Raw genomic sequence first — 20,589 nt, forward strand, 5'->3', positions numbered from 1 at the left:
AACATAATATTTTTGAGCGTGACCCAACAATATTTAAATCATTTTTAATAATTTATATTCTTATTTAGATAGACAAGGTGACTTGCCTCCCTCTACCAATAATTGATTTTTGGTACTCCAAACAAATAAATAAATAAAATTTTGTAAAATAATGTCCATATGGTATTCTTTTAATTTTATATATTTTTTTCATTAGAAGTTCGAAATTGTTAGGAGGCTTAGATAACCACACAAAACAAAATTATTATAATTGTTAACTTATTATTGATTAGTGACCTGTGGGTTCCATAACTTTGAAAAGTTTAATTTTGTTGGTAGACAGACTTTATCAAAATGACTATATTTTCGATTTTTTTTTTAATAGAAAAAATCTTATTAATTAATTCATGATTTGTGGGTTCATAACTTTAAAGAAAAATTTTATCTTGATTCTTAAATTTATGGGTTTTTTTTTAAATCTCAACTTTGATTGTGGGTTCGTTTTACATAGATTCTAATAAAAAAAAAATTAATAATGAAACAAAAATAAACCTAGATTTAAGTTTTTTTTAATTTATTTTAGAGAGTAAAGCAAGTTTTTCATAAACTCCAAATGAAGATGGAGTTTATCAATTTTCTTTCATTTTAAAGATTTTACAAAAATAAAAATAAAAATAAAAATTAATGTTAGAAGAAATAAATAAATAGATGAGAATGTACTAAAATTTACAAAAATATTTTAAAAAGATGAAAAGTTTGTGGTGGTCCAAAGCCAAACCCACCGCGGACCAATCAGAAATATTTGGACCCATCGTAGTCAGTTCTCCACCCAAGTTAGTGAAGACTATATAATATACTAAGATTTCAATGAAATAAAGTTGAAAACTATATAATATACTAAGATTTCAATGACATAAAGTTAAAGACTAAATAATATACTAAGATTTCAATGACATAAAGTTGAAGGAAGACTATATACTAAGATTTTACAGAAATAAATCTTAGGTGGAATCAAACCCATCAAATTTGACCAAATAAATATGTATTCAACCTCCCATTTTTCTTCCATTTTACATAAAACCTTCTAAATTTTCCTCCTAGTAAAAAAATGTGTTACATGTTTAGAAATAAAGCAATTCTATCAAAATCAATTTTAATTGTAGGTAAAATATGGCGTTAAATTGATTTTTGAATGATGAAAGGCTTGTTTGAGAGTGACTTCGAACATGAAAAATGTGTTTTAACCAAAACATTCAAAGAAGTTTTTGATAATAATAAATAGACTGTACCGAGGTCTATAGTAATCTATGGTTTCCATAATCCTTGGTTAACAACAAACTTTGTCTCAAAATTTCAATTAAATCAAACTATTTCTTCGCCTTATCAGAGATATCTCAAATCAAACCCCTTTATTGTTAAAATGGATTTGAAACTGAAGATGAAAAGTTTTACCAACGCATTGAAGCTCTTGGCGGCCTAATGATGTCTGGAAACCGATCTTACATGCGTCTGCCCATCTGCAACCTTACAAAAGTTTGTTTCTATTTCCTGAAATGATCCAAGTTCATAAAAAATCAAACAGAATAGAGGTCGAAAGAGATAGAAGCACAAGCATGTGTAAATACGAACCTCTGCACACCGCGTATGACTAGTCCTCGCAATTTATATTCTATACCATGCTTGGAAAATCTTCCCAGTACATTATTACTTGGGTTATAGAAATTACACTGAACAGTTGAGCTTGAGTTCCAGTACAATTCAACTGTTTGTTTGGCTATAAATCACATCTTGAGTAATGAGAATGGGAACAGATAATTAATGAATTAAAGTCAGACCTGTTCCTTTGTCACCTCTGTCTTAAGTTAACATCAGATGGTGCTTCGACTGTCTCCGAATGTGGGCTTCCTGGTCTTGGCGAGGATATCAAAAAGTCCTGAGAAACCATATGCGATTCATCCCATGCAATATCTGCTGTAGCTAAAGTGAAAGAATTCAACTCTATCGTCAGTTCTTTCTATGGTTTCTTTCCCTTTTCTGAAATTTATTATAAAAAAATATGAATAACAAGATGGTGGTATTAAATAAGGATACAATCTGTTCTCCACATATCTGTAATGCTAACTTCAGCATCTGATAACAGCCAGTAATCTGCATCATTCTGCAATCAAATAATAGGAGCATATAAAAAGCAATCAACAATGATCTGATCTCATGAATAATGATCGACCAAAGCCATTTGCACAGATCACGCATGTGAACACACACATATCATGTAATTCATTGTAGTGAAATGAGTTAAGACGAGTGAAGATAAGCAAGGTGTATTTTAGGACATGTATCCCAATCTATTCTCTTTATATTCCCTAGAAAAGCATGTCGTGGCATATTTATCTATGCTCTTTTTGACATTTTTGTCAATGTGAATAATATATTATACAAGGATGATTGCTTACATCAAATTCTGAAGGAATAATCTTCATCATTCCCCCAGGAAACTCATTTGAACCATTCACATCACTGCTACTGCTGTATTGGGACAGGTGAGCTTGAGGCTCTATTTCGTCTCTACTACTCTCCCCAATGGCTTCTGTTGCTAGATGTTCGTTTGATCCTGAACTGGAAGCATGTAGGAAGTTCCTGGGTGGCTTGACCACATTCACCTCCTCAAACTTTTCCTCAAATTGACTACGAAACAAGGAGAATTTTAATACGAAAAAACAATTAAATTCTTGTTTGCATAAGAAAGGTTACAGTTACTAAATAAGAAAAACTGAAAATATAGAAAAATGGATATTATATGAATAATCATTTAATTAACTCTTCACGGAATGTGATCTATAAGAATCAGCCTCTAAAGAGAATAACACAATGATGTAGGGAAAAGGATACCTGACAAGATATACATCGATAGGACCCATCGTACTCCTAAGAACTATCCTATATCTTCTCTGTGGATAATCAACAGCCTAGAATGATGAAAATAAGAACGTGCTTTCAGCTATCAGAAAAGGGGACCAAAAAGGATATGGCGCATAACAAATAGCTTTCTTAAAACTTTAAGCTCATTACTTCATCAGGATCAGGAACTTCCAATGTGGTTCCATGAGGAGCTTTAATTGCTATCAGCGTTTCATTCTGCTCAAAAAAGGAGGGCTAGTTTAAGTTTTAGCAAGGTTTTCATATAATGAACTAAACGTGTACGGTTTCATATAAAAGTTACTGTAAAAAATATTAATATATAGCTAAAGCTCCATCCGATCATCATCTCATCATTATACTAAGAAACATTAATTTGATAGAACTCAAAGTTGGACCTAGTTTGCCTTTAAACAACTAGTGTCTCAGAAGTATGACCCTAACAAGTGTCCTATACGTGTTCAGCTAGTGCGAGGTGTCCAACACGTGTTAGACATGGATACGCTAGCTAAACTGAAGTGTTTGTGTTCGTTAGGACGATATAAATAAATGTTAACATTAGAAGTAATGTTCGAGCTCAAATAAAGTATTTATGACAAGTTCACCTGAAAGCAAGGCAAGCTTTTAATGTCTTCTTCTGTCACAAAGAGCCATCTATCATGATTGGAAACATATGCAATGTTGTTATTTTATTCATATAGCACTAAGTGGAAATGGAACAGAATGGAGCAGAAAAGAACTTTTACTTCTGGAGATTTTCGTCTTCACTCAGATTCCTCAGTCTTTCCTGCAATGTTCTGCAATATAATTATGGACATGAGTTTATCATTTTTTATTCAAGATATAGATATGAATGACAGAATAAATATGCAACCTTATCTTATCATTTAATCTACGCTCTTCAAAAGAAAGGTTTTCAACATCCACCTGCAGGATACAAAGTGCACTCTCAAATTACGACTGTTACACAGAATAGGTTCAAGATAAAGACATTATTGGACATTTCAATACATAGTTGTACAAACGAAAACTAGAACTTTCTTTAAAATAATTCTTAAAAACAAAAATTCCAGAGTTTTAAAGCCCAAAGACAGTAGTCAAAACAACAAACCTGCAACATAGAAGTATCACTATCCACATTTCCTGGAACTTGTGTATTGAATCCCCTGTGAAAATATTGAATAGACTTCTAAATGAATCATTGTTTCAATTTATTATCAATATTTCTATTTAACAAACGAAATGAAAAGGGAAAAAAAAACACTGAACCAACACATCTATTGTACATTACTTCCAATATATTATGTTTTTCAGCTTCTTTTCTATGAGACCTATGCCTTCCAAAACATTTGTTATGTCATATATTCTCCTTTTCTGCACCTGTGTGATGTATACACATATTAGTCACCACTAGACAGAAAATCAAAGTTCAATGTATTTTAAATTTTTACCTGCAAAGTTTCTGCAGCTTTGTTTAAGTCAAGAATGCCATCCCTTGCTTGCTTAATTAAATTGATGAATTTTTTTGTCAGAAGACCTAAAAGTTTCAGATACTTTCAAACACCATTGATGTGACAAGAATCCATGCATCGAGGTAGCTTGGACTGAATGAATAATATTAAATTGGCAAGAACTGCAAAGTTACCTAAAGAACTGTCATATCGACAGTTTCCAGCTGGAGTAAGAGGAGAATAAATGGCTGCTATAAGAGAAAACTAATTAATATTATTCATGCTGTTTTAATACTCATCAAAGGATTATACTATTAAAATTCAGAAATTCCATTAAAAAGTCCATACCCCATAACACCCCACAAACAAAACAGGATTCAAAATATTGACCAATTAATTTTCAGCAACAATATCATATAAAAAAAAAGTTAACAGCTACGACTTTCAACCTAAGAATATTAAAACCATATAAAATTTCTCACTAGTGTCTGAGATAGGTGTTTGAGTCCCAGATGTCATTCTCCTTGAAGTTTTTGACTTATTGTACATCCTTCCTCCTTTTGCAGATACGGGCGTCTGAACAGAACTTAGAGAATCTTTAGAAAATCCCTGATCATGAATGCAGTCATTTGATTCAACCACGTTGGTATACATAACATCTGTCTGCTTTGGTTTCTGAAAAAAACATCAAGGGGTCGACAATATTAGAATTTAGAAGCAAGTAGAATATTAGAAGCAAGTAGAATATTAGAAGATAATTTTCAAACACAGCAAAGAAGGATTGAACAATATATGCAATTGAAATAGAAACTAAGAGATCAGTTCAGAATACATGTTCTCAGTAACTATACGCTTACAAGGTCAACAGGAGCATCCTTCCCGGATAAATTAAAACTCTCATAATGGGCCTCACGGGGTAGACCACAAAACTTAAGCCTTTTGTAGAATGACTATTGAGTACTACCAAAAAAAAAAAAAAAACAAAAAAAACAAAAGAATTTAACACTTTTAAGTATTTTCCCCTCCAAATGGATCTGTAGAAATCACTTTTATAAAGGTTCCATGTAGTTGTGAATTCAGAAAGTGGGATCTGGCAGAAGTTATAAGTGGAATCAAAATGTAGCAAATCCTGCAATCCCTAGAATCACGGCATTGAGGAGCCGAGTCAAGAGCTAAAACAAATCCACTCAATCACCCCCTTGTCATTGAGATTGCATCGAAAATATAAATTCAACCCATTTTCAACAGCATTTCAGAAACTTCTAGTATTAGAAAGATTACAAGAAGCCAGTGCATACAATCTCCAAAAAGAAACACATACATTCTGATCACCAAATCAAGTGGCATCCCAAAACCCAACCGTTTCCACTTCCACATCAAACTTTGAGGAGCAAGCAAAGGGCACCTAGCTATGAATATGCAAGGGTTATTAGCCAAGGAACAAGAGCATTTACCAATAATATGCCATCCAGAAGGATCACTGCATATTTACAAGAGATAATTTTCCATTTAATGATCTGTTTTCTTTCTAATTAAAATCTCTAAAGAGCATTTAGCAAGGAGAGAAGCATTCTATTCACTAGAACTGCCTGTTCCCTATACGGGGTTATACCAAGTTTCCATCCTTCAAGGGACAAATAAACTACCTTTCTAATTTGCCGAGTGATAACGATCATTGAAACCCATCCCTTCAGAAATGTGTAGGTAGCTCACTTTACTTGGTAATTGAAGAGGGAGATAAAGTAAGTGGGAATGTTCACCGTGTCAAACAGGATTAATGTATGCCTTACTCCTCTCAAGCCTAGATACATAAAACTTCATCCATTACGAAAGCTTCCTCTAATTCTTTAGATCGTGGGGTCCAAAACACAATCTTCCTAGGACTGCCCCAGGAGGCAAACCTAAGGAAGAAAGAACACAAGAGAAAGAGTTGAAATCTAAGGAACGCTAGATGTTGCTAGGACATAAAATATTGTTGGAATGCCTTAATATCTAAACTATCTACAGCATGTGAGACAAATTCTCTAATGATGCTTAAGGTGTAAAACATAAATAATTAGTTCTTATAACAAGCAACAGGAGTTGAAGACACAGACATCTAACTTCAAATGTTCTTTGATAAGAAGTGAGAAAGGCTTCTTCAACAACGTTTGGAAAGCCCCACTATGAATTACTTCCACAGAAAAACACGTACACAATGATTGACCATGATGAGGAAAACATTCCAGTTTCAAACAGCTTAGACTGAGACTAATACACGAATCGACTCACCTTGAGGGCTTCATAAAAGTATAATTTAAAACATACAAGCAGAGACGACGAACGTGCAATGGTACATGAATCCATATACGGTTTGAAAGCAACAAGTGACAAGGAAGAAAATAGCAAATTATGCAGCAATGCAGAATAGAGACAAGTCAATAAACAAATTGCAGCACTCACGAGAGGTTTAACAGCGATGGAATCAGGTTCTTGATCAAAAGAATTGGAAAAAGCAAGCACCGGCTTATTCGACTCGAAAGCTTGCTGATGCTTAAGAGGCGGCAGGATCTGAGCAGTTTGTGAGAGGGGCAGTGGCTCCGACCTGTACGGAGATCGAGAGCCGCCACGCATGGAGGATCCAAAGGCCAAGAGAAAACGAATACAGAGGATTTGCAGATGGAAGATGGAAGATGGGATGAAAAGCCGAGGAAGAAGAGGAATAGGGTTCTATGATCAGAGTGGAACTAAAGGTGAAGATTTGAGGAATAGCATTTGGTAGCTTTTAGATGGGAGGAGGGAAATTTGTTTAGATGGATGTGGAGGGAAGAGTAGCGGAACAAAAGTACTTTTTTTTTTAAATTATTTGTATTTTGGCCCCTGAAATCCTTCCATATTGCATAAGAACCCCACATGACTTTTTCTTTTTTCTTCCTTTTTTTTTTTTTTTCTAAATTAAATTATAGATAAAATTTTCTCTCTTTTAAATAATAAATTCAAAATTATAATCATTAACTTATAAGTCATGTTTGAGTTTATAACCAAAAAATATATGAATTTGTGGACAAAAATATGTAGGGTTATTTTGAAAAAAATTCAACAAAGATTTAATGAAATATTTCAAAATTGAGAGTGTAATTAGAATTAATGATAGTTTAGGGGTATTTTTTATAATTTAAAAAAATTAGAAAGAGCGGTTCCTTTCCTTTACCGGCATTTCCCTCTCTCTTTGGTATAGAAATTTCACAACTGAGAACTGATTGAAAATGAAGATTTGCAGTTACGGAAGAAATTGAGATGAGGTTCGAACAGTTTGAGCCATAGCCGAGTATTAATTTCTTCGTTCTTCAACCGTGGCTCCATTTGCGTTGGTTTTTGGAGCTTTCGAGTAATTATTAGAGAGAAATGGCCGCACAGTCGACGAGCATGAAGTGATTCTTGCATCGGTGTGTCTTTAAATCCATCATCACTGATTCACCCATGGCTTTCACGGGGAGCTTCCCCAGAGCAAACATGCTTTCGCCGTGGACTGTGGTACTTCGCTCGCCATCGCTGCGGACCAAGAACCGAGTTGGGATTCTCAGAGCACATCTCTGTGAAGACGACGACCCTTTGTTCCTCAGTGCTAAAGAAGCTGCGTCTCTCCGGTTCATGGAATCCCGCCAACCGGGTATGTTCAGTTTCCATCTATTATTTCGGGGAGACATTTCGTCGAACAACTGATGTGCACTTAGTGAGTAGTAGGCAGGGAGTTTAGAATCAGAGGAGTGTTGTGTAGCAGAGCAAATGAAACAATTTATGAATTGTTTTAACGTGCTTAGAACTTGATTTTATATGGATTATATGTATGCAGAGCCCCTTTTTGTTGATGAATATGCTGGCTGCTGGGTTGCTCATAATCCTCAAATCAAGCAAAAGTCTCACCACTATTGTGTTGCAACAAAGTTCTTAGATGATAAGTTGATTGAACAAGTCAATCATATTAATGGAGTTAAGCAGGTATTAGCAAATAATTATAAGAAATAAGTTAGAACTTAACAATTATCAGTTTCTTAACATTTCTCTAACATGTGTAGGTTGTGTTGCTAACGGATGGAATGGATACTAGACCATATAGGCTTCGTTGGCCCATGTCAACAACAATATTCGACATATCTCCAGACAATGTTTTTAGAAGAGCGGCTCGAGATCTGCAAGGTTTGTTCTATCTAAGTTTTTACATAAACAGATCTTTGTCTTTTAATTGCTGCTAACTTGAGCCTTACATTGAACTTAATTTATGAGATATCCAATTTGTTTACCATTTAACTATTTCAGTTATGAATATCTGTTGTAATCATTAATTGCTATAAGCTGCAAGGTTCATGAACTTGATCTGATGTTCATAAAATTGATTAGGCAAGCAGCATGTTCATGAAATTCACTGCAGCTATAAGGCTTATGAAGCCATTATAGAATATGATTTAAATGTTCTTGAAAATGATTAGGCAGTGGAGCCAAGATCCCAAGAGGCAACTTTTTCTGCCATGTCCCATTGGAGTCCCCAAATATACCGCTAGAAATCTTCAATAGAGGTTTTCGAGGAGATCAACCGAGTATATGGGTGATGCAGGTGATGAACAGTTCTTAATATATCTTATAAATTGTTCTTCGGTTCAGGTCAACCCTAAGTTTTTGTCCTATGAACCCGATACCGAACTGAATTAGTTCGGGTTCAGAAAAATGAACTCAACCCAACCCAAAATTCTAATCCAACCCAACCCAACCTCTATAATTTGGGTTGGATTAGTTTGAGTTGTCGGGTTGAATGTACACCCCTAATGAACACTCTTATTCAATGGATGAAAGAAATGAAGTTTTGTGTAGAGTAGCAATAGTAAAAGTGCTTAGTTTTTATTTTCTTATTGTATTTCAGGGACTTCCCATTAAGACTTTGGTGGATTTTGAAGATGTTCTGTTCATTGTTAGCAGTTTGGCTATGAAAGGAAGCTATTTCTTGGGTGAATTACCTTCTTGGTTGGCTGAAGCTGAAATTAAGTCCAGGGTTAGTTTGTTTAGTTGCATTGAGTGAGGAACATTTTTCTGTCTTTCAATTGCTTCTCTGCCTCTCTAAACATGCTGCCATTTGTATGATTCCTATTACAGTCTAGTACAAGTACAATGAAGTGGATGGACAAAATTTTTATGAGCAATGGTTTTCGGGTGGAAACGATCGTCCTCGAGGAATTTGCGAGGACGTTAGGCAAGGAATTGACATTGGAACCCTATAAGAATACTCCATTTGTTGCAGAACAATTGCGATTTTCGGATTACGAGGTAGAATATTTTGCTCCTGCTGCCTCTTTTCTGTGTAGTTCCTGTCAACATGCTAAGAACTCTAGTTTCATTGTGATGTTATTCTCTTTGGATTAATTCTAAAAGAAGTAGTGTTTGACTTATTTGCTTTAACTTATAGTTGCTAATGCTTTGAGTTTGCATAGATATATGATATATGATTATTTTCTTCAGATGGAAATTTGGAGGAAGGAATTCGAGAGGATTGAGAATGAAGGAGATGAAGAAGGATTTGAAGAACTATGATTTTGTTCATAAAGGTAGCATCTTTTTTGTTCTTTCATTTTTGCTCCTTAGCTCTGAAAATGAATAAGGCAATCTGATTTCAAAGTTTTTTTTTTTTTTTTCTTGAGTTCAACTAGTGGGAGGGTGGGAAGTCGAATCATCGACCACCTTTGGAATGGTCAATGGTTCTTTATTATTCACTAAGTTGTGCTCGAATGGACAATCTAATTCATCATGTTTAAAAATTGTAAGAAGGTGTAATGTGTGACGTTATAGTTACACTCGTATAGTACAACAACTATTTAATCAAAATAATGAAATTTAGAAACAAATGGCGACATGCTTCATTAGCTCTACATAGCCCCATAATAAGACAATCATCCATTAAAGAATTAATTAGCCTATTAAACAAGGATGTCATTGCAAATTTTTTTTATTTTCGAGGTATAATTAGTCAATTTAAGAACTCAAAAAAAGTCAACGATTACAAGTGTATTCTATGAACTCTTAAATTTGTCTAATAAGTTTTTTAGTTTTAAAAAGTGTTGAATTCTACATAATTAGTTTAAAACTAATTAAACATTTTTAAAAGATTTACACAACAATTGAAAAGATAAAAAATTATTACACCTCTAAACGAAGATCCTTTCACAATCTGCTCCAAAAACTTACCAAGTTTAGTCTTGAAATTTTGAATTTAAAATAATTTCTAAACTCAAACATTCAAAATTTCATAATCTCAAAGTTTTAAAGTCATATTAAAAGTTTAAAGGTTAAATTATTAAAAATATTTGAATGGGTTAGAAAAATATGTTTATATTTGTTTATACAAAACTATCTAAAAGGTACAAATGTTTGAGAATTTAGGATAGAGATTGAGAGAGATGTGTTGGTGACCTATAAGGTTTCAAGGAAGGAAGGTTAGAGTGTTGTTGTACGTTCAGATTCTGTCAAACCCTAATTTTTTATAAATCCCCAAATTTCCCCCTTTCCCCCTCATCCCTTCAAACCACACTCAATCTCCCTCTCTCTCTCTCTCTCTCTTCTACAATGGCCAATGGGCAGCCTCATCTCAACGGAGCCTTCTACGGCCCTTCCATTCCTCCCCCCTCCAAGTCCTACCACCGCCCCTCTCGCGGCGACGGAGGATGCGGCTGCTGCGGTTGTCTCGGCTGCCTCTTCAACTGCTGCTGCGGTTGTATCGTCAATCTCATCTGTCAAATCATCATCACCGTCGTCATCGTCGTTGGCATTGTTGTGTTCCTCTTGTGGTTGATCTTCCGTCCGAATCTCCTCCAATTCCATGCCGTCGATGCTTCTCTTACGCAGTTCAATTTCTCCACTGCTAATAATAACCTCCACTACAATCTGGCTTTGAATATCACCGCCAGAAATCCGAATCGGAGGATCGGGATCTATTACGACGACGTCGAGGTTAGCGCCTTCTACGAATCTCAGCGGTTCAGTACGGTGAATTTGAGCCGGTTTTACCAGGGGCACAAGAACACCAGTTTACTCAGCCCTACGTTCGTCGGACAGCATATGATTCTTCTAGGGACGGATGGAATTTCGTCGTTTAATTCTGAGAAGAGCTCGGGGATTTTCAAGATTGATGTGAAGCTAAACTTGAGGATCAGATTCAAGTTCGGCTTTGTGAAATTTGGGCACTATAAACCGAAGATAAACTGTCCATTGAAGGTGCCTTTAACATCCAATGGTACTTCTTCTTCTTCTTCTTCTTCTTCTTCAAATGGCGTGTTCGAAACCACCAAGTGCAGCTATGACTTGTAATCGTTAGATCTCAATTATCTGCCATCTTCTTTGCTTTCTCTTTTCCGGATTGATCTGCTGTAATTATTAGTTCTTGATTCGCATCTGTTTTTACTGAATTTTTATTAATTCAATTTTTTTTTTGTTTTTAAATTCAAGGTTGAAATTCAGCTGCATTTGTGTTTGAAATTGAAATTTACTTTTCAAAAAACTGTAGAGAGAGAGAGAGAGAGAGAGACAGCTTTATTGTACGCTACGCGATTTGATAGGAAGCATGGTGGTAAGTGGGTCCCACCATGACGCGGGATTTGGTTTAATTTTCCTTTTTATTTCAAATTGTTTATTCAACGGCACGATGCGAACGGCTTTCCTTTTGAAAGGCTATTTTTAATACATTTTTAAATTAAGGACCAAATTGAAATTCAATTTTCGAAAGTCAAAAATAAAAATAAAATGTAACCATTTGAGGGACTAAATAGAAACTATCTAAAAGCTTAGGAATAAAAAACGTAATAAATAATAATTGAATTTTTTAAATCCATTTTAGTGTATATATATATCCCTTTCACATTTTTTTTTTTATAAAAATATATATTCAATTTTATGGGATTAATTAATCTACTAGCTTATCGGAATAAAATTGAATATTTAGAAACTTATTTGCCTAATATTAAAATTTCAAAACTTTCTAAGATATTTTTAAAGTTTAGGTATATAGTGTTACAAATGTACTCTTGGAATTATGCTAGGACAACAATTGTGAGACATTTATTCTAATTCAGTAAATAAGTCAGTTGTATGAAAGGTGAATTTTATTAACATATGACGGAACGGTTAAAACCGAATAAACAACAACTATGACTTTGATACTATATAAACTGAGTAGGAAAATTGACACCTAATCATATCTCTTATAGCCCATTATGAATCATTTTAGCATTGATAGGTGTAGGCATGATTTTGACATAACACACCTTAAAACAATGCAACCATGACACCTAACTGATACAACTAGAAATTTTATGAATCTAAACTTGTAATTTAACTATATATGTGTTACCTAAATTAAAATTACGGTCATTCACATAGAAGTTGAGATTATACATAGCGCTTAGACAACCTAATAAGTTTGGTGAACGAAACTATTTTGATCTTATACTTGCCACACTTGCATACATTCCAAAAAGGCTTCTGTCATCTTTTTCAATCACCTCCTTCAAAATATGTCTTAACCAATTGAGTCATACTTAAGTTCACCTCTTAACCTTAATAATTATCACAACCTCAACATAACTTGACACAGTTAACAAATCTCCCATGTCCTAATATGAAATCATTTTTTTTTTCCGAAGTTCAACCCTGTGTAAATGAGAAAATCTTCTCTTTTGACCTTTAGTAAAAAGTGCATACCTAAGTCAATGAATTACATTCAAGTTAACAACACACAAGTTTATGATACAAGTAAAGGATTCCTCCAAGTTTGCTTATCTCGATCGTCGCCCTCTCAAATTTGGGTATTATTCCTCCACTGATCATAGTATTGGGGAAAAGCCTATCTCAGTAATATTCAAAAACAAGAAAACCGTTGATACAGTAAAACACTATCACGTGTGACAAAATTCCACAGTAAAATTTGGATAGTTATAGTTAATCCACATTCGTATGAATCATTTCCCTTGAATGGCATAGGCGTCACTCAATCTTAGAAATCTTATCAAGTGGAACAAACTATACATACACTAACACTTGTGCAATTGAGTTGCTAGTAATGTCTATTCCATTAGGAAAGAAGGACCAAAATGACAAAGAAAACAATGGAAGGACTAAAATCAAAATTTTGAAAGTTTGTGAAAAAGAATCAAACCCCTTATTGGGATAAAAACCAAACATTAATCTAAATGGTAATAATTAAACGTTTCATCATTTTCCTCACTTCCCCATTTGCTATACAACCACTACCATGTGATATACAGCTCCATTGCTTATTTTTAGGCTACACGAAAGGTGCACCTCACAATCTTCATGAAAAAAACAAAAGAAGGAAAATATGGTCCCTTTGGTGGGTTATGGGCTAAAAACGCATTGGTATCTTTCTATCCTCGAATATTACATAATTTTTAACTAAAAATTTGAATTTCTAACCTCTTAATCCATAAAATACGTCAAATATGCTAAATGTGAGGTTTAATTAACATAAAATCATACCATAGTAGCATTATAATTAGAGGAGTTCATATTACCAGAGACTCGATCAACCTAGACTACCAACCCAACCTTGGGTTGGATTATATTTTTTTTAAAGTTTAGGGTTTTGTTCAATTTTCGAAAAACAGAAAATTCGAGTCAGTTCCAACCCAACCAACCTAAAAATAGGATTACAATCTAACCCAACTCTACCATACTTGTAAGGACAAAGAATATTTGACTTTTATAACCTAATATATGATAATATATGATATGTGTATCTTACCCATTTGAAGTTTATAAAATCAATTCGATAAACAATGGGAAAATTGAACATACCAGGGATGGGCATAGACGTAGGCAGATGATAACGTGGCATGCAGTTTGGACTCGGTGGCAACTTGTCATCTCCATTAACTCTGCAAATCAAAAGCTCCATTTCCCCCAAATCATCTTCTTCTGAGCAGAGATCAGATCAAATCAAATCAAATCCATGGAGTTTTTTCCCATTCAATTTCTCCTTTCCATCGTTCTTCTTCTTTCCGCTTCATCTTCTTCCTCCAGCATCACCGTTACACTCCCCCTCACTGCCTTCCCTTCGCTTCCACTTACTCATCCATGGAAAAACATCAAGCATCTTGTCTCTGCTTCCCTCGCCAGAGCTCAACACCTCAAGACCCCAAAAACTAAATCAAATACTTCCATTCAGAATGTTGCTCTGTTCCCTCGTAGCTATGGAGCTTATTCAATCTCTCTCGCCTTCGGAACTCCACCGCAGAGTTTATCCTTAGTTTTCGATACTGGAAGTAGTCTCGTCTGGTTCCCATGTACTGCCGGTTACCGCTGTTCCAATTGTTCGTTTCCCAATGTCGATGCTGCAACGATTCCGAAATTCATCCCCAAATTATCTTCCTCTGCGAGGATTATTGGTTGTCGAAATCGAAAATGTTCTTGGATTTTTGGCCCTAATTTGAAGTCCTCGTGTAGAAGTTGTAGCCCTAGATCGCGAAAATGCTCCGATACTTGTCCTGGATATGGCATTCAATACGGCTCTGGCGCAACTGCCGGGTTCCTCCTCTCTGAAACGCTCGATTTCCCCGAGAAACGAGTTCCGGATTTTCTCGTCGGTTGTTCCGTCTTGTCCGTTCATCAACCAGCCGGCATTGCTGGATTCGGCCGCGGTCCCGAATCGTTGCCCTCGCAAATGGGACTGAAACGATTCTCCCATTGCCTTGTTCCACGCCAGTTCGACGACTCGCCAGTGAGTAGCCCTCTCGTACTAGACTCCAGTCCGGAATCCGGCGATTCGAAGACTAACAGTCTCATCTACGCACCGTTCCGAGAAAATCCATCAGGATCCAACGCCGCATTTCGAGAGTACTATTACCTTACTCTTCGGAGAATCCTCATCGGCAGAAAGCCGGTGAAGTTCCCGTACAAATACCTCGTGCCAAACTCCGCTGGAAACGGCGGTGCGATCATCGATTCCGGTTCGACGTTCACGTTTCTAGATAAACCAATTTTCGAAGCCGTAGCGGAAGAGTTGGAGAAACAACTGGTGAAATATCCCCGAGCTAAGGGCGTTGAAGCAGAGTCCGGTTTGAGGCCGTGCTTCGATATATCCAAGGAGGAATCAGTGGAGTTTCCGGAACTGATTTTGAAATTTAAAGGCGGAGCGACGCTGGCTTTGCCGCCGGCGAATTACTTGGCGTTGGTGACGGATACCGGCGTGGTGTGCTTAACGATGATAACGGATGTAAACTTCCTCGGCGGCGGCGGTGGGCCGGCGATTATATTCGGGGCGTTTCAGCAGCAGAATGTTTTGGTGCAGTATGATTTGGCGAAGGAGAGAATCGGATTTCGGAAGCAGAGATGCACCGGAAATTGATCATGAATATAATTGCGGTAAAAAAATAATAATAATAAAAAAGAATATACCGAGGGGTAAAAGGTAAAAACTAGTTTATATACTCCCACCTGGCGGTATTCGGTTAAATATGTATGTATGTGAAAATAAAAAAAAAAAAAATTAAAAAAAAAATATATATATATATATGTGTGTGTGTGTTTGTGACTATTAAATTGGTGTATACGCATAAATATATTTATTTTATTTTTATTTAATTACATAATTATTTTTTATTATTTATTCTCTTATTTTTTATTATTTGGAAAGTAGATTTTCACAAATGTGTTATAAATGTAATTAAATGTTTAAAGAAAAAGTAAATATATATTTTACTAATTAGTTTTTTATTTTTATAAATAGTCCAAATAACCTGACTCAACCCAATAAATATATGATTAGGTTGGGTTGGGTTAATAGATGGTTTAGGTTTGAAAATTTTATTAAATTTTTACTTTTTTTTACTAAATTATATAAAATATCGATTAATTTTGCACCTCATTTTAAAAATACTGTTTAACGTTAAATTGAAATATGAATCGACACCATTGTATTAACAAACAATATTTATTTAATGTAATTGAATATAATGTCAACTCAATCTCGAAACTTAATTAATAAAAAAAAATGATTAATTATTTATTAGGTAGAAAGATTAGCTACATTTTTAATTAGTTGGTTAGAAAAGACATCACATGTTAGCTTATACTTTAAACCAAAATGCTTATAAAATGGAGGGTAAGTTGGTGAGGGCATGTGGAAGCTTTGGATTGACTCAATTACCTCATAAATAATTTTTTCATTCAAATAAATTAAAATAAATATAATTAAGTGGAGACAAATAAAAGCAAAAAAAAAAAAAAAAGAAAAAAAAGAAAAAAGGTATTTTTGTTAATTCAATTATTGTTAGGTAAGGAAATTGTCATTTTTCATTTGCCCATTTTCTCCCATTACCATATGCATCCAAAATCAACCCACCCCACCTAAAACCATCCCCCAATTATTCAATTTTGTTTTGTTTTTTTTTTTTAAATATTTATTTTTTAAAAAATTATACTTTGTAGTTGGCTTATGGATGGGGTTTGGCCCGAACTTTCAAGAAGATTTTTATATACCTTATTGAGGCTGCTCGGGATTTAACAATCGGACATGCTTTTTAACTTAGTCATCACCAGATAACTCATTTTCTTTATAAGGGTCGGGAGCATAACTCGATTTTTTTAGAGATTCAATCTCGAAATTTTTATAATTTTTGTGAAAATCGCAAATGGACCGAAATTATAATGAAGAAAAAAAAGAGGGGTACAATTGGAAAGTGGGGGCTAAAAATAAAAAAAAAATAAGTTAATGAAATGAAAATGACGTGGCAATGTCCAAAGCTCAAGCAAAATGGCAATGGGGAGAAGATATGCATAATCTCTAAACATTATATTAAATTTTCATTAGAAATATTAAATACAAATGTAATAGAAAATTACACAATTGCCACCGACCTCTAAATTTTTGCTCTCTTTACAAATTCACGTAATAATTTTTATTTTTATTTTTTTCATTTTTCATTTTTATTATTTGGAAAAATTTACAATTCACAGACCTTTATCCTGACGTATCGTCTTAAATTGAAAAAAAGGACAGAGAATATAGAAAACTAACGACGTTAAGGAGAGAGAAAACGGAGAGCAAGAATTCTGACGGCAATAACGGGAGCTTAAACACTGACGCTGCACGGCCGTACCAGCTGGTATTTAACGACGTTATTACCGACTATAATACCGGCGGTTGGATTTCCGAACATGATAGCCGCCGGACAGTCGACGTTGAGATGGTAGCGGCCGGAGATGAAGGTGCCGACCTTGAATCGGACGCGACCGTCGATTTTGATGGACAACAAGACGGTGCCGACGGCCTGGTCTTGATTGAGAGCGGCGCCGTTGTAGGGAGAGATCGGAACGGCGTTACCGACGACGAACGGTGACCAGATGTTGATGTCGTTGTGGCCTTGATAGTTAGGTTGAATGACGGTACGGAGAGTGATCTGTTGGTTCCGGTAGACGGCGTAGACATCGAGGCGGTCGTAGTAGATTCCGATCTTGTCGTTAGGGTTCCGGGAGGAGATGGTGACTTGGATACTGGAGGAGATAAAATTAGCGGCGGTGACGTTGAAGAGGAAGACGGTGGCGTCTTGGATGATGAATTTGGGCTTTGTCGGCTGAAGAATGGCCCAAATTAAGAGGATCGTGAGAAGGACAAGGAAGAGGAAGATTAGGACTCCGGCGTAGATTTTCCGGATTAGTTTTGGGCGTTTTTTGCTGTGGTGAGCGCATTCCTTAACCATATTGTCGACGGTGCCGTTGCCGTTGCCGGTGCCGGTGGATCAGAATCTGTTGAAGAGGGAGAGAGAAGAAGGCGGTTTTGAAGTCGTTCTTCAACTCTCTATCTCATCAGTAGTGGAGATTGGTTGGGAAAATGATGATTTGAAGTGTTATTTATGGACCACAAATTTGTGATATAAATATATAATAATATTTTAAAGCATAACTTACCATAAATTATTAAATTTAAGTTAGAGTATTCTTAACCTATTAAGGTATTTTGGTAGAGTCGGTGTAACAGCTCAAGCTCACCACTAGCATGTCTTATTTGGAATTTTATTTTCGGGGTTCCTCTACAGAGATTTTCACACATCCTTGTAGATAATGTTTTATTCCCAAACACCCTTCGTGACCTAGTGTTTTTCCAGACACTCGTTCTCCTCTCTAATTGATCTGGGATCTCACAGTCGGGGTGCATAATGACCCATTTCGAAAAGGGCAAAAAAATTTGATTTAAATGGAGAACGAGAAAGTATGTGGAGAGAGATTTATCTAACTAAATTGGGTTATTGACAGAGGTTATATTCTGGCTCTCGTTTTCGTAAGAAGAGACTGGGAAAAGATTTCTCTTTATTAGCTAAATTGGGTCCGTGACGAATATTATATTTTTCGTCCATATTCTCGCCTCTAGTCTCACTCACACCCACTCATATTATTTGGATGTATTTATATAACTAAAAAAATCGAATAAAAATATTTTGAAAGAACGAAATAAAAATTATTTTCCATTAATGAAAAAGAATTTAATTTGTATGTATAAGAATAAGACAACAATTAAAAAATAAAAAATAAAAATAAAGCTTTAAAAAATTAATAATAAAGAAAATGAATATCAGGGTACTATAGTAGTTGGAAATAATTTATTTTACGCTTCAATAATAATTAGTTTGTGAAGACAAGACAAAAAAAAAAAAAAAAAAAAAAAAAAAAAAAAAAAAAAAAAAAAAAAAAAAAAAAAAAAAAAAAAAGGCAACATTTAATTATTGAAGAGTTTTGTTGCCTTTTTGTGTGTTTGATGACTCACTTTTTTTTTTCTCTTTCAAAATTATTCCTTTTTTGTCATTATTTTTTAATTACTTTTTAGGTTATTGGATAATCATTTCTTTTTAATTTTTTTTATTTCCAATAATAAAATGAAGAAATTCCAAGTGTTATTAAATAATTATATAGTTTTCGATAATTTTTTAAATTACGCATATTATAAAAATAACATTCGCCGTATTATTATTTTTTCTAAAACACAGGTCTATTTTTCCATACTAAAATTTCTATTTAATCATGGTATAAAAAGAACAATGGTTCGTCGATCTCATTTGATGAACGTTTAAAAAATACATATAATATAATTAAAAAAATTATACGTATAATGACGATGTTTTGTATAGATCCCTCCCGATAAAGAAATTTTGAAGAAGTACACAGAACAAAAAAATATGTATCTAATTAGATACAAAAGGGTAAAATTGTAATAAAATTTTGTGTCACCATAGAAAGAGGGAAAGTCGTCTTTTATTAATATTATTATTTAAAGGAAAGAGAAAATGTGGGGATAACGTGCAAAGGAAGGTTCCAAGCTAATTTCAAAATGGCGGTTTTCCTTTCCACATTTGAGTTATTGGAGAATATTCAAGCCCCACACCCCGAGCCGCCAAAGCCGACCGCTGTAAATAGGGACCGTGTTGGTTAAGTTAGGTCGGTGATCCGAACAAATTGAGTAGAGTTCACAATTCGACCCAACTGAACCCAATTGAGTTAAGTTATGGAGTTGTTTTTTTTAAAATACATATTTACCTTAATAACTAAAATCTAGTAAATTTCAAATATTAAACATTTACGGGTCACTGTTAAATATTTTTTTATTTTTTTTATCGTAATATAAAATTATGATTAGATTGAGTTGTACCTCTATTTTCGAATGAACGAGGTTGACTCCAATTTTTATGGTTTGAGTTTGATAGTTCGGATTAGTCGGGTTTAAGTCTGCAGGGGCAAATGGGTAATTTCAGGATTTCACGTATTAAAGCTAATCGAGTGCTTTCATTTTCTTCTTTCAACAAAAAGCTCACATGCTTTTACCACACAAAAGGCTTTCGCTACTGATTTTTTATAACCCTTCGATTTATTGATTTATTTCTTTTAATTATTTATTTTTCTTATACCATAAAACGTAATATAAAAATATATTATTGCTAATTTTATATTTATGAATATCGTTTTAAAAAAATTTAAAGTTAACCTAGAGTGAAATTTTGACATTTTTATTATTTTTAAATTTATTTTAGGAATCTTTTTGTCAGGTCACCTTAAACTATTATTTTTAATATCAAATCGCTTTCTTATAGATATAGTAATCAGATCATTTTCAACCTATTTTTTCTAATTATAACGATAATTGTATCACTTTCTTATACATATAATTAGATAATTTATAACATTTTTTTTTAAAACTATGACACTTAACTTAATTTATTAT

General features: G+C 34.3%; 5 protein-coding genes across 12 annotated transcripts; 3 read left to right on the forward strand and 2 right to left on the reverse strand.

Moving 5' to 3' along the window:
- Positions 1-1,275: 1,275 nt before the first annotated feature.
- Positions 1,276-7,144, reverse strand: LOC111478814 (transcription factor E2FA-like). Of its 8 annotated transcripts, none has more exons than XM_023123291.1 (16): positions 6,789-7,144; positions 4,829-5,021; positions 4,541-4,594; positions 4,347-4,432; positions 4,187-4,275; positions 4,007-4,061; positions 3,770-3,822; positions 3,642-3,692; positions 3,501-3,549; positions 3,049-3,114; positions 2,869-2,945; positions 2,433-2,664; positions 2,071-2,137; positions 1,830-1,950; positions 1,609-1,753; positions 1,276-1,527 (listed from the first exon to the last, which is right to left on the reverse strand). In XM_023123291.1, the coding sequence occupies exons 1-15, from the start codon at positions 6,957-6,959 to the stop codon at positions 1,738-1,740; spliced, it is 1,380 nt and encodes a 459-aa protein (XP_022979059.1). In that variant the 5' UTR covers positions 6,960-7,144; the 3' UTR covers positions 1,276-1,527; positions 1,609-1,737. The 8 variants fall into 8 exon arrangements, with proteins under 8 accessions (XP_022979059.1, XP_022979060.1, XP_022979065.1 ...); XM_023123292.1 differs by having other exon boundaries at positions 1,830-1,947; positions 4,541-4,597; XM_023123297.1 differs by having other exon boundaries at positions 1,609-1,741; positions 4,541-4,597.
- Positions 7,145-7,526: 382 nt separating this feature from the next.
- LOC111478815 (putative S-adenosyl-L-methionine-dependent methyltransferase MMAR_0539) lies at positions 7,527-10,168 on the forward strand. The gene is made up of 7 exons (XM_023123299.1): positions 7,527-7,995; positions 8,179-8,324; positions 8,402-8,522; positions 8,813-8,937; positions 9,241-9,369; positions 9,471-9,641; positions 9,834-10,168. The coding sequence occupies exons 1-7, from the start codon at positions 7,806-7,808 to the stop codon at positions 9,903-9,905; spliced, it is 954 nt and encodes a 317-aa protein (XP_022979067.1). The 5' UTR covers positions 7,527-7,805; the 3' UTR covers positions 9,906-10,168.
- A 655-nt stretch (positions 10,169-10,823) lies between these two features.
- On the forward strand, positions 10,824-11,812 carry LOC111478818 (NDR1/HIN1-like protein 3). Its single transcript, XM_023123304.1, has one exon. It carries the CDS (start codon positions 10,935-10,937, stop codon positions 11,673-11,675), a length of 741 nt encoding a protein of 246 aa, XP_022979072.1. The 5' UTR covers positions 10,824-10,934; the 3' UTR covers positions 11,676-11,812.
- A 2,391-nt stretch (positions 11,813-14,203) lies between these two features.
- LOC111478813 (probable aspartyl protease At4g16563) lies at positions 14,204-15,773 on the forward strand. Its single transcript, XM_023123289.1, has one exon. It carries the CDS (start codon positions 14,332-14,334, stop codon positions 15,724-15,726), a length of 1,395 nt encoding a protein of 464 aa, XP_022979057.1. The 5' UTR covers positions 14,204-14,331; the 3' UTR covers positions 15,727-15,773.
- Positions 15,774-17,263: 1,490 nt separating this feature from the next.
- Positions 17,264-18,216, reverse strand: LOC111478384 (NDR1/HIN1-like protein 1). The gene has a single exon (XM_023122605.1). It carries the CDS (start codon positions 18,077-18,079, stop codon positions 17,453-17,455), a length of 627 nt encoding a protein of 208 aa, XP_022978373.1. The 5' UTR covers positions 18,080-18,216; the 3' UTR covers positions 17,264-17,452.
- Between the last annotated feature and the right edge of the window lie 2,373 nt (positions 18,217-20,589).

This window comes from Cucurbita maxima, unplaced genomic scaffold (genome assembly GCF_002738345.1).
Source record: "Cucurbita maxima cultivar Rimu unplaced genomic scaffold, Cmax_1.0 Cma_Scf00004, whole genome shotgun sequence".
NCBI lineage: Eukaryota > Viridiplantae > Streptophyta > Magnoliopsida > Cucurbitales > Cucurbitaceae > Cucurbita > Cucurbita maxima.

Bases quoted from the DNA above. Each gene is read 5' to 3' on its own strand.
- LOC111478815 (XM_023123299.1), top strand. From the start codon at position 7,806: ATGGCTTTCACGGGGAGCTTCCCCAGAGCAAACATGCTTTCGCCGTGG. The intron at 8,325-8,401 runs GTATTAGCAAAT...TAACATGTGTAG, and splicing joins ATATTAATGGAGTTAAGCAG to GTTGTGTTGCTAACGGATGG. The intron at 8,523-8,812 runs GTTTGTTCTATC...GAAAATGATTAG, and splicing joins AGCGGCTCGAGATCTGCAAG to GCAGTGGAGCCAAGATCCCA.
- LOC111478813 (XM_023123289.1), top strand. From the start codon at position 14,332: ATGGAGTTTTTTCCCATTCAATTTCTCCTTTCCATCGTTCTTCTTCTT.
- LOC111478384 (XM_023122605.1), bottom strand. From the start codon at position 18,079: ATGGTTAAGGAATGCGCTCACCACAGCAAAAAACGCCCAAAACTAATC.
- LOC111478814 (XM_023123290.1), bottom strand. From the start codon at position 6,959: ATGCGTGGCGGCTCTCGATCTCCGTACAGGTCGGAGCCACTGCCCCTC. The intron at 4,276-4,346 runs GTAAAAATTTAA...TACATCACACAG, and splicing joins AAGCTGCAGAAACTTTGCAG to GTGCAGAAAAGGAGAATATA. The intron at 3,693-3,769 runs GTTGCATATTTA...ATTATATTGCAG, and splicing joins AGATTAAATGATAAGATAAG to AACATTGCAGGAAAGACTGA.
- LOC111478818 (XM_023123304.1), top strand. From the start codon at position 10,935: ATGGCCAATGGGCAGCCTCATCTCAACGGAGCCTTCTACGGCCCTTCC.